General features: G+C 46.4%; 1 protein-coding gene across 1 annotated transcript; it reads left to right on the plus strand.

Moving 5' to 3' along the window:
- LOC109222865 (RNA-directed DNA polymerase homolog) lies at positions 10,847-11,272 on the plus strand (the record flags this gene model as incomplete). Its single annotated transcript, XM_019387163.1, has 1 exon — positions 10,847-11,272. A coding segment is annotated over one exon (426 nt), but the record flags the coding sequence as incomplete, so codon positions are not given.

Raw genomic sequence — 12,456 nt, forward strand, 5'->3', positions numbered from 1 at the left:
GATATTGGTTTTGCCCACAGGTTCAGGGCTTTATACAGTCTATTGTGATGCTTCCCGTATTGGGCTTGGTGCAGTATTGATGCAGGATGGCAGAGTCATTGGCTATTCTTCGATGCAGCTGAAGATCCACGAGAAGAATTATCCGGTTCATGATCTAGAGTTGGTAGCCATTGTTCATGCTTTGAAGATTTGGAGGCATTACCTATATGGTGTGACGTGTGAGGTGTACACTGATCACAAGAGTCTTCAGTACTTGTTCAAGCAGAAGGAGTTGAACTTGAGGCAGAGGAGATGGTTGGAGTTATTGAAAGATTATGATGTTACTATTTTGTATCACCCGGGGAGAGCCAATGTGGTGGCCGATGCTTTGAGTAGAAAGTCCGCCAGCATGGGTAGTCTTGCTTATATTCCGGTCAGCCAGAGTCCGCTTGCTTTGGATATTCAGGCCTTGGCCAATCGATTTGTGAGGTTGGATATTTCTGAGCCTAGCAGAGTGTTAGCTTGCACGGTCGCTCGCTCTTCATTATTGGAGCGTATCCGTGATCGGCAGTTTGATGATCCCCATTTGTGTGTCCTGAGAGACACGGTGCAGCATGGAAGTGCCACGAAGGTGACCTTAGATGATGATGGTGTTTTGAGATTGCAGGGGCGAGTTTGTGTGCCCAATGTCGATGGGATTCGAGAGTTGATCTTAGCGGAGGCCCATAGTTCTCGGTATTCTATTCACCCGGGCGCCGCGAAGATGTATCAGGACTTGCGGCAGCATTATTGGTGGCGTAGGATGAAGAAAGATATTGTTGCATATGTGGCTCGATGTTTGAACTGTCAGCAGGTTAAGTATGAGCATCAGAGGCCTGGTGGTTTGTTTCAGAGGATTGAGCTTCCCGAGTGGAAGTGGGAGAGGATTACCATGGATTTCGTTACCGGACTTCCGTTGACTCGGAAGAAGTTCGATGCGATATGGGTTATTGTTGATAGGCTGACCAAGTCAGCACATTTCATTCCTGTGGCAGTCTCCTATTCATCCGAGAGGTTAGCTGAGATTTATATCCGGGAGATTGTTCGCCTTCATGGTGTGCCGGTATCTATCATTTCGGACCGGGGTACGCAGTTTACCTCGCGTTTCTGGGGTGCAGTTCAGCGAGAGTTGGGCACACGGGTTGAGTTGAGCACAGCGTTTCATCCTCAGACGGACGGTCAGTCCGAGCGGACTATTCAGATTTTGGAGGATATGCTCCGAGCTTGTGTTATCGACTTTGGAGGTTCGTGGGATCAGTTCTTGCCTTTAGCGGAGTTTGCCTACAACAACAGCTACCAGTCCAGCATTCAGATGGCTCCTTATGAGGCGTTGTATGGTAGGCGATGTCGGTCTCCAGTGGGATGGTTTGAGCCGGGAGAGGCTCGGTTATTGGGTACAGATTTAGTTCAGGAGGCCTTGGATAAGGTCAAGATCATTCAGGATAGGCTTCGTTCGGCTCATTGCGGCAAAAGAGTTATGCAGATCGTAAGGTTCGAGATGTAGCTTTCATGGTTGGTGAGCGGGTATTGCTCCGAGTGTCGCCTTTGAAGGGCGTGATGAGATTTGGGAAGAAGGGCAAGCTTAGCCCTAGGTTCATTGGCCCATTTGAGATTCTCGACCGTGTGGGAGAGGTGGCTTATAGGCTTGCCTTGCCGCCTAGCTTATCAGCCGTGCATCCAGTTTTTCATGTGTCCATGCTTCGGAGGTATCACGGCGATCCAGCCTACGTGTTAGATTTCAGCACTGTCCAGTTGGACAAGGATCTGTCTTATGAGGAGGAGCCGGTAGCTATCCTAGACTGGCAGGTTCGACAGTTGAGGTCAAAGAGTTTTCCTTCAGTGCGTGTCCAGTGGAGAGGTCAGCCTCTTGAGGCATCGACCTGGGAGTCCGAGTCTGATATGCGGAGCCGTTATCCTCATCTATTTCCCGACTCAGGTACTTCTTTCTTTTGTCCGTTCGAGGACAAACAATTGTTTTAAAGGTGGAGAATGTGACGACCCAAAGGGTCATCACCTATTTTCTCTTTCATTCCGTGCTTCAGAGGCCTTGAAAACCTCATTTTTACTTGCCTCGATTTGCGTGCGCAGTCCGGGCGCGTAGCCGGAAAGCTTAAATATGAATTCTGTGTAAAAATCGATGAATTTTGATATTAATATGATTAAAGTTGACTTTGGTCAACATTTTGAGTAAACGGACCCGGACCCGTGATTTGACGGTCCCGAAGGGTCCGTAGAAAAATATGAGACTCGGGCATATGCCCGGAGTCGAATTCCGAGGTCGAGAGCCCGAGAAATGAATTTTTCTGTGAAATTGTTTTTTTGAAATTAATATGGAAATTTGAAAAGGAAATTGATTAGAATGTGTTGGTATCGGGCTCGTATTTTGGTTCCGGCGCCCGGTACAGGTCTTATATGTGGTTTAAGCGCTTTCTGTGAAATTTGGTTGAAATCGGACGTCATTTGACGTGTTTCGGACCTAAATATCTAAAAATTAAAGTTTATGAAGTTTGATGAAAAAGTGATGATTTTGAGGTTTGATTCCTCGTTTTTGATGTTATTTTGGCGATTTGATCGCACGGTTAAGTTCGTAGGATGTTGTTGAGTTAGTGTGTGTGATTGGTTAGGAGCCCCGAGGGCTCGGGAGTGATTCGGAGGTGGTTCGGGATGTTTTTGGCCTTAGAGAAAGTTGCAGAAAATCTGCAATTTTTGCTCAGTTGTTCCCTCCTTCGCGATCTTCAGCCCGCGTTCGCGTTCCTTTGGCTTTTTCATCTTCCGCGTTCGCATACTCGGTCACGCGATCGCATAACTTCAGCATTTCCTTCAATTTCGCACCAGTAGACTCGCGTTCGCATAGACCAAACTTTTGGACCCCCAGTATTTCTTCTACGCGTTCGCGTTACCATCCACGCGATCGCGATGACCAGTCAGTGGGACCTTTCGCGATCGCATCCCTGTTTCCGCGATCGCGTGGGGCAAATTCGCCCAGTTATTTTTAAAGCCTAAAAACAAACCAGTAACGGGATTTTTCACCCAAAACACACGAGTTCATCTTCTCTACAGCACATAGGCGATTTTTAGAGCTATCCTTCACCATAATTTCTTGGGTAAGTATTATCTAACTCGTTTTCTTCATTTTCTATCATCATTTATCAAATTCCTAGACCTAAATCATGTAGTTCATGGTAAGAATTGGGGAAAAGGGTAGAATTAGGGCTTTTCAATTTTCTTTGATTTAGACCTCGTTTTGGGGTCGAATTTGAAAACAAATTGTATATCCGCGCTCGTGGGGGAATGGGTGACATGGAATTGGTTCGAACCTCGTGTTTTGACCAAGCGGGCCCGGGGTCGATTTTNTTCTCCCCCAAGCACTTAGGAGTCCATTGAAGCCCCTTTTCTTCAAGATCACTTGGGTTAGTAAATTCCAACTTGTTTTCTTCATTTTCCATCATTTATTATTGAATTCCTAAGCTTAAATCATGTAGTTTAGGGTGGAAATTGGGAGAAATGGGTAGAGTTAGGGCTTTTTACTTTTTCTTAATTTAGACCTCGTTTTGGAGTCGAATTTGAAAACAAATTATATATTCAGGCTCGTGGATGAATGGGGGGTTTAATTTGGTCCGAACCTCGTGTTTTGGCCAAGCGGGCCCGGGGGATTTTGGAATATTTGGGAAGAAAGCTTAGAAATTCATATTTAGGCATTGGGTTTAGTTTGTTTAGCTATTATTAATATTATGAAGTCCTTATTGTATATATTTGATTGAGTTGGAGCCGAATTCGAAAGGGAAAGCGGTCGTTGTGGATTGATTTGGCTGTGGAAGTTGAGGTAAGTGTTTGGTTTAACCCTAGCTTGAGGGAATAGGAGTTGAGTCTTGTTTGCTATTTGCTAATTGATCGAGTACGATGTATAGGCATGGTGACGAGTACCTATACATTGGTGTCTAGCATGACCGTGAGTCTGATATTGTGACTTTTATGGCTTCGTTGTATTATCCATGCTTTGGTGTGTATTTCTGTTTGTTGTGTAAAATTGTGGAAGAAATGCGATTTATGAACATTGAGGAGCGTCGGCTCCAGTTGTAGAACGAATTGCGGAAGTATAAGTGATAATTGAACCTCTGGAGCATTTGCTCGAAGTTGTGAAGAGAATTGTGAAGTAAAAGCGAGAAAGAGAAGAGATCATTATGTTTCCCTCTTTGCGGGCTATTGTTGAGTATTATTTGCTAATTGCTAAATGTTGAGTACGGTGTATAGGCATGGTGACGAGTATCTATACACCGGTGTCTAGCATGACCGTGGGTCTTTATTCGTGCTTAATTGGGATTCTGTAGTGACTCTTCCTTGTTAATTGATGGTTTCTATATGATATGAAGAGAATGAGAAGGAAATATGATGTGTAAACTCTTTGGAGCGTTGGCTCGATTTTTGACTTGATTAAAAAGTAAGAAATGAAAGTAAGAGAAAGAGATATGATTATTCCCTTGCCGGGACGTGTAAGTTATTGTTGTTGCTCTCTTGCCGGGATTTAACTACTTAGTCGTATTCTCCCTTGTCGGGATTTAACTGTTTACTTGTGTTTCCCTTGCCGGGATTTTCTATTACTGTTTGTCTATCCCCTCGTCCCCATTGGTTGTGATTGTTGATTGGGCGAGGTTGTGTTATTTATACATGGATCGGGTTGCACGCCGCAACAACACTATATAATTGTGGATCGGGTTGCACGCCGCAACAACACTATATAATTGTGGATCGGGTTGCACGCCGCAACAACACTATATAATTGTGGATCGGGTTGCTCGCTGCAACAACACTGTATAATTATGGATCGGGTTGCACGCCGCAAAAACACTGTCTATTTATGGATCGGGTTGCACGCCGCAACAGTGATAGCTGAGGATCGGGTTGCACGCCGCAACAGTATTGTATGTGATCGGATCGGGTTGCTTGCCGCAACAAACCATAGCTTAATTGTGTTTACTCCGGATTTGAGTTTCTGTTGGCTGTTCTATCCTTTAAGTTTAGACTTCCTATTTTAACTGTTCGACCCCCCCCCCCCCCCGCATGTTTCCCCCTCCTTTTGTTACTGCTTATTTCCTGTTTATTTTCCGCAATATATTTCATAACTGCATATGTTTATCTGGTAGTCTGGTCTAGCCTGTCACTACTTCGCCGGGGTTAGGCTAGACACTTACCAGCACATGGGGTCGGTTGTGCTGATGCTACACTCTGTGCATCTTTTTACACAGATTCAGGAGCAGCTTTTGGGCCTCAGTAGTAGGATTTGATCGGGAGCTGACTTCAGTCCAGGGACTTTCGAGGTATCCTAGCTGACGTTCGCAGGCCGGAGTCCCTTCTATGTTATTAGTTTGTTTTCCTTGTACCGAGACAAACATTGATGTACTTCTATTCTGACTTGTTTTTAGCACTCTTTAGTAGTTCGTGAGTTAGTGACACCAGTCTTGGGTAGAGAAATGTTAAACTTCCGCATTTGGTTTTCAGATATCTATGATTTTAAGACTTCCACTTTATTTTAAATGACTCGCATTATTATTATTATTGAGATGTTATCAGAAAATGTTTTAACTACTTGGCTTGCCTAGCTCCGACAGTAGGCGCCATCACGACCCTCGATGGTGGGAAATCCTGGTCGTGACAAGTTGGTATCAGAGCTCTAGGTTACATAGGTCTCGCTACTCACGGACAAACTTCGTAAAGTCTGAGGGATCGGTACGGAGACGTCTGTATTTATCCCCCAGAGGCTACAGAGTTAGGAAAACTTCACTTTTGTTCTTTCTTGTCGTGCGATTCTTTTTCTCAAATATTGATTGTTGTTCCACTCTGTTCTTTCGCAGATGGCGAGAACACGTGCTTCCTCTTCTACCGCGCAGCAGCCCGAGCCCCCAGCAGCAGCTCCTATGAGGGGCAGAGGGCGAGGCCAAGGCCGTGCCAGAGGCCGAGGCCGGGGCAGAGCTCAGCCCCGAGCAGCAGTCCCAGAGGTGGAGCCTCATACTGATTAGGATGAGGAGGTTCCAGCCCCAGCAGCTCCGGTGGGCCCAGCTCAGGTCCCAGAGGGGTTCATAGCCACCCCAGTTTTTCAGGATGCTCTGGTAAGATTGGTAGGCTTTGTGGAGAGCGTCACTAGAGCGGGTTTGTGTCACGACCCAAACCCCGGTCGTGATGGCGCCCAACACATTGCTAGGCAAGCCCGACCATTTCCACAACCTTAGCCAATTAATCTAGATAGATAAATAAATATTCACTACTAAATACCAATTTAATACGAAACTTCTGAAATAATCTCTAACATTCGAAAACCCCAAAATAAAAACAAAATACTAACCAGCCCACAGAATCTAGTGTCACGAACATGAGCCTCTAATACAAAATATTCACCTAATCACAAGTCTGTCTAGGAAAGAAAATAAGAATAAAAGGATAAAGATACATGGGAGAGATCAAGGCTGCGAACGCCATGCAGCTACCTCGATACTCCCGGATAAACGCTGCTCAGCCAACAAGTCCTCACTCACCCTGTGGTGTGCCTGAATCTGCACACAAGGTGCAGGGAGTATTGTGAGTACTTCCAACCCAGAAAGTAATAAATATAAATAATGTCTGAGTATAATAATTCCCAAATAAACACAAGGTAAAGCTATAAATACAGTATAACAGCCAGGACAATTATAATAATACCACAACAGATAAAGAATAAATGACAATTAAAATATGCAATGCAACACATAAACCGGTACTCTCCAGTACCCCGCTGTGGCCGTGCAGCCCGCACCATTTATTTAACGTCGACGGCGCTCACTGGGGGTGTGCAGACTCCGGGAGGGGCCCTTACGGCCCAAGCGCAATAATAAGCCATATCGTGGCATCAAACAGGCCCTCGGCCTCATATCAATATCAATATCATACCACTACGGCGTGCAGTCCGATCCCATACTCAGTCCAAAATCACATAAGCCTTTCGGCACAATACTATAAAAATATTCAGCCCAAACTTCATTTAAAAATATTACTTTGGTTTCTACTTTTAGAAAAATGGCTGAGTTTACAAAAACAGTGTTGAATACCAGGACTGAGTTCAATATCTAGAAATATGGTAAGAAACCAGTAAAAATAATCCCTGAAGGATTCAAGTTGTTGGCACGAAGCCCAATTATGATAATTAATCCATTTTTATAAGGATATCACAAAACTATAATCAATTAGGTAGTAATTTTATTAAGCGGGACGGACCAAGTCACAATCCCCGACGATGCTCTACGATGTGCAAATTCGGGGTTTCAAACCCTCAACACAGCATTTACATTTATTACTAACCTCAAGCCGGCCAAAGTCCTAGCTTGCTATGCCCTTGCCTTTCGAATTCACCTCTTCGTGCGTCCAATCTGACCAAAACCACAACGAATACGTCACAATATGCTAAGGGAATATAACCCAATCGAAAAGACTCGAAAAACATCGAAAATCACGAAGTTGGCAAAACTCGAGCCCCGGGCCCACTTCTAGAAAAATTATAAATTTCACATCACCGGATTCCTTATCTCTCCACGAGTCCATGCATATAAAGAACACCAAAATCGGAGTCAAAATGACCCCTCAAATTTCCATTTTTGTTCGCTTAGGTTTCAAGCCCTAAACCACCATTTTTTACCTTAATTCCTTGAGTTTTCAGTGTAATTTCATGTATTTGCATGATAAAATTGTGTTCTAAGTCCAAGAATTCTTACCTTATCGAAGTCCTTGAATTTCCTCTTCAAAATCGCTCAAGAACACCCCAAGTCCGAAGTTAAAAATATGCTTCTGTAAAACTTCGCGAAGGGATTAAAACCCACTTCTGATCAGTTATTTCCGCTTCTGCGGTGCCTTTGTCGCTTCTGCGACTACCGCATCTGCGGTCACTTTCCGCTTCTGCGGAATCTCACTTATTGTCTTGGACCGCTTTTGCGGTAACTAACCGCTTCTGCGGAAGCCACTTATGCGGGAAATAGCCCGCTCCTGCGGAAATCTCCAAAATGCCCAACCTCGCTTCTGCGACTCCTCATACGCTTCTGCGGAACCGCTTCTGCGGTCCGTTTCCGCAGAAGCGAAAATACCAGATACCAGACAACTCAGCAGTCCTTAAACTCCAAATTTCATCCCGTTAGCCATCCGAAATCACCCGGAGGCCCCCGGGACCTCATCCAAAAATACAAACATGATCCAATACCTTATTCAAACTTGCTCCAATCATCAAAACACCTCAAACAACACTAAAACCATCGTTTCTCATCGAATTCAAGCCTAAATTCTTCCAAAACTTCCGAAACACGCATTCGATCAAAAACCCAACCAAAACACCTCCGAATGACCTAAAATTTTGCACACACATCCCAAATCACCTAACGAAGCTACTGCAACTCTCGGAATTCCATTCCGACCCCCGGATCAAAATCTCACTTATCAACCGGAATTCGCCAAAATCCTAACTTTGCCAATTCAAGCCTAATTCTACTCCGGACCTCCAAAATCACTTTTGATTACACTCCTAAGTCACAAATCATCCCCCGAAGCTAACCAAATCATCGGAATTCATATCCGAGCCCTCTAACACAAAAGTCAACGTCCGGTTGACTTTTCCAACTTAAGCCTTCTTAAAAGAGACTAAGTGTCTCATTTCTTATCAAACCCAATCCAAATCAACTCCAACACATCTAATATACTAAAACATAAGGAAATAAAAAATGGGGAAAACAGAGCGGTAACACACGTGACTACAGGTCGGGTCGTCACAGTTTTCTTCCAGTAGCACCAGCCACTTCTCAGGCTGGAGGAGGGGTTCAGACTCCTGCTACACGTACTCCGGAGCAGGTAGCTCCCCAGGCTCAGGTTCCAGTGGTTCAACCAGCTGTGGCAGTTCAGTCGGGTATTGTGACTCAGACCGGCGATGGAGCGGCTATGTCCTCAGATGCTTTGTGGAGGCTTGATAGGTTCTCCAAGCTCTTCACCACCATCTTCAGCGGTACTTCTTCAGAGGATCCACAGGATTTCTTATTTAGCTGTCATGAGATCCTTCGGACTATGGGTATTGTGGAGACCAATGGGGTCGACTTCGTCACTTTTCGACTAGCAGGATCCGCCAAGACTTAGTGGAGGGACTATTGTTTATCCAGACCAGCAGGGTCGCCATCATTGACTTGGGACCAATTTGCAGAGTTGTTTTTGGAGAAGTTTCTCCCAATTACTCAGCGAGATGCTCTTCGCAGGCAGTTTGAGCGCCTCCAGCAGGGCTCTATGACAGTTACTCAGTATGAGACTCGGTTCATTGATCTAGCACGCCATGATATTTTTATACTCCCCACCGAGGGAGAGAGGGTGCGGAGGTTTATTGATGGGTTGATTCAGCCGATCCGTCTCCAGATGGCTATGGGAGCCGGGAGTGAGATTTCTTTTCAGGAGGCGGCCAATGAGGCCCGTAGAGTTGAGATGGCTCTTGCACGGGGAGGTGGTCACGGGTCAGATAAGAGGCCCCGTCATGCAGGTAGATTCAGTGGTACCTCGTCTGGAGGTGGAGATTCTTATGGTAGAGGCCATCCTCCGAGGCCCTTTCAGTCAGCCCTACAGGTCTCTCATGGTACTTCGGGGGGTCGTGGTTCTCAGCCGCATTATTCTGACCAGCAGTTTCACAGTTCCCCATCAGCACCCATCAGTGCCCCACCACTTCAGAGTTTTCGGGGAGGGCATTTACGCGTGTGGCGACACGAGACATATTGCCAGGTATTGAGGCAGGTGCTATGAGTGTGGTGAGTATGGTCACATCAGGAGGGCTTGCCCGAGGTTCAGGGGTGCTCAGTCACAGCAGCAGGGTCCTCGTCCTATGATACAGGCATCAGGTGATCCACAGACCGCCCAGCCAGCTAGAGGCGGGGGTAGAGGCCATAGAGGTGGAGGTAGAGATCATAGAGGTGGAGCTCGGACCGCCAGAGGTAGAGGCCAGCCAGCAGCCGATCGTCCCAGAGATATGGTTCAGGGAGGTGGGGCCCAGCCCCGGTGTTATGCTCTTCCAGCCAGGCCAGAGGCTGAGTCTTCAGATGCAGTTATTACAGGTACTATTCTGGTCTGTGATAGGGATGCTTCAGTGCTATTTGACCCTGGGTCTACGTATTCATATGTGTCGTCCTATTTTGCACCCTACCTGACTATGCCTAGTGATGCTTTGGGTATTCCTGTTTATGTATCTACACCGGTGGGTGATTCTATAGTGGTCGACCGAGTTCATCGTTCTTGTGTGGTAGTGTTTGAGGGTCTTGAGACCCGTGTTGATTTATTGCTCTTAGACATGGTGGATTTCGACGTTATATTAGGGATGGATTGGTTGTCCCCGTATCATGCTATCTTGGATTGTCACGCCAAGACCGTGACCTTGGCTTTGCCAGATTTACCCCGATTGGAGTGGAGAGGGACCCCAGGTCATGCCACCCGCAGTGTTATCTCATATGTGAAGGCTCGACGCATGGTCGAGAAGGGGTGTCTAGCTTATCTGGCGTATGTTCGCGATTCCAGCTCAGAGGTTCCTTCTATTGATTCTGTTCCTATTGTTCGGGAGTTCCCCGAGGTTTTCCCTTCAGACCTGCCGGGTATGCCGCCCGACAGGGATATTGATTTCTGTATTGATCTGGCCCCAGGCACGCAGCCCATTTCTATTCCGCCGTATCGCATGGCCCCGCCAGAGTTGAAGGAGTTAAAGGACCAGTTGCAAGATTTGCTAGAGAAGGGTTTTATCAGGCCTAGTGTTTCTCCTTGGGGTGCGCCGGTGTTATTTGTGAAGAAAAAGGATGGATCGATGAGGATGTGCATTGATTACCGGCAATTGAACAAAGTGACGATAAAGAACAAGTATCCACTGCCGAGGATTGATGATTTGTTTGACCAGCTTCAGGGTGCAAAGGTGTTTTCAAAGATAGACTTGAGATCTGGCTACCATCAGCTGAGGATTAGGGCATCCGATGTCCCTAAGACAGCATTCCGCACTCGGTACGGGCATTATGAGTTCCTGGTCATGTCGTTTGGGTTGACCAATGCCCCAGCAGCATTCATGGAGTTGATGAACCGAGTGTTCAGGCCATATTTGGACATGTTCGTGATAGTCTTTATTGATGATATTCTGGTGTACTCCCGCAGCCAGGAGGAGCACGAGCAGCACCTCAGAGTGGTTCTTCAGACTCTGAAGGATAGTCAGTTGTATGCTAAGTTCTCGAAGTGCGAGTTCTGGTTGAGTTCGGTTGCATTTCTGGGTCATGTTGTATCAGCAGAGGGTATTCAGGTGGACCCGAAGAAGATTGAGGCAGTCAAGAACTGGCCTCGACCAGCATCAGCTACTGAGATTCGGAGTTTCTTGGGGTTAGTAGGTTATTACCGTCGATTCGTGGAGGGATTATCATCTATAGCAGCCCCGATGACCAGATTGACCCAGAAGGGTGCCCAGTTCAGATGGTCAGATGAGTGTGAGGCGAGCTTTCAGAAGCTCAAGACAGCTCTGACTACGGCACCGATATTGTTTTTGCCCTCAGGCTCAGGGCCATATACAGTTTATTGTGATGCTTCCCGTATTGGGCTTGGTGCAGTATTGATGCAGGATGGCAGAGTCATTGCTTATGCTTCGAGGCAGTTGAAGATCCACGAGAAGAATTATCCGGTTCATGATCTAGCGTTGGCGGCCATTGTTCATGCTCTGAAGATTTGGAGGCATTACCTATATGGTGTGACGTGTGAGGTGTACACTGATCACAAGAGTCTGCAGTACTTGTTCAAGCAGAAGGAGTTGAACTTGAGGCAGAGGAGGTGGTTGGAGCTATTGAAGGATTATGATGTTACTATTTTGTATCACCCGGGGAGAGCCAATGTGGTGGCCGATGCATTGAGTAGGAAGTCCGCCAGCATGGGTAGTCTTGCTTATATTCCGGTCAGCCATAGGCCGCTTGCTTTGGATATTCAGGCCTTGGCCAATCGGTTTGTGAGGTTGGACATTTCTGAGCCTAGCAGAGTGTTAGCTTGCACGGTCGCTCGTTCTTCATTATTGGAGCGTATCCGTGATCGGCAGTTTGATGATCCCCATTTGTGTGTCCTGAGAGACACGGTGCAGCGTGGAGGTGCCACGAAGGTGACCTTAGATGACGATGGTGTTTTGAGATTGCAGGGGCGAGTTTGTGTGCCCAATGTCGATGGGATTCGGGAGTTGATCTTAGCGGAGGCCCATAGTTCTCGGTATTCTATTCACCCGGGCGCCGCAAAGATGTATCAGGACTTGCGGCAGCATTATTGGTGGTGTAGGATGAAGAAAGATATTGTTGCATATGTGGCTCGATGTTTGAAATGTCAGCAGGTTAAGTATGAGCATCAGAGGCCTGGTGGTTTGTTTCAGAGGATTGAGCTTCCCGAGTGGAAGTGGGAGAG

Source organism: Nicotiana attenuata, chromosome 2 (genome assembly GCF_001879085.1).
Source record: "Nicotiana attenuata strain UT chromosome 2, NIATTr2, whole genome shotgun sequence".
NCBI lineage: Eukaryota > Viridiplantae > Streptophyta > Magnoliopsida > Solanales > Solanaceae > Nicotiana > Nicotiana attenuata.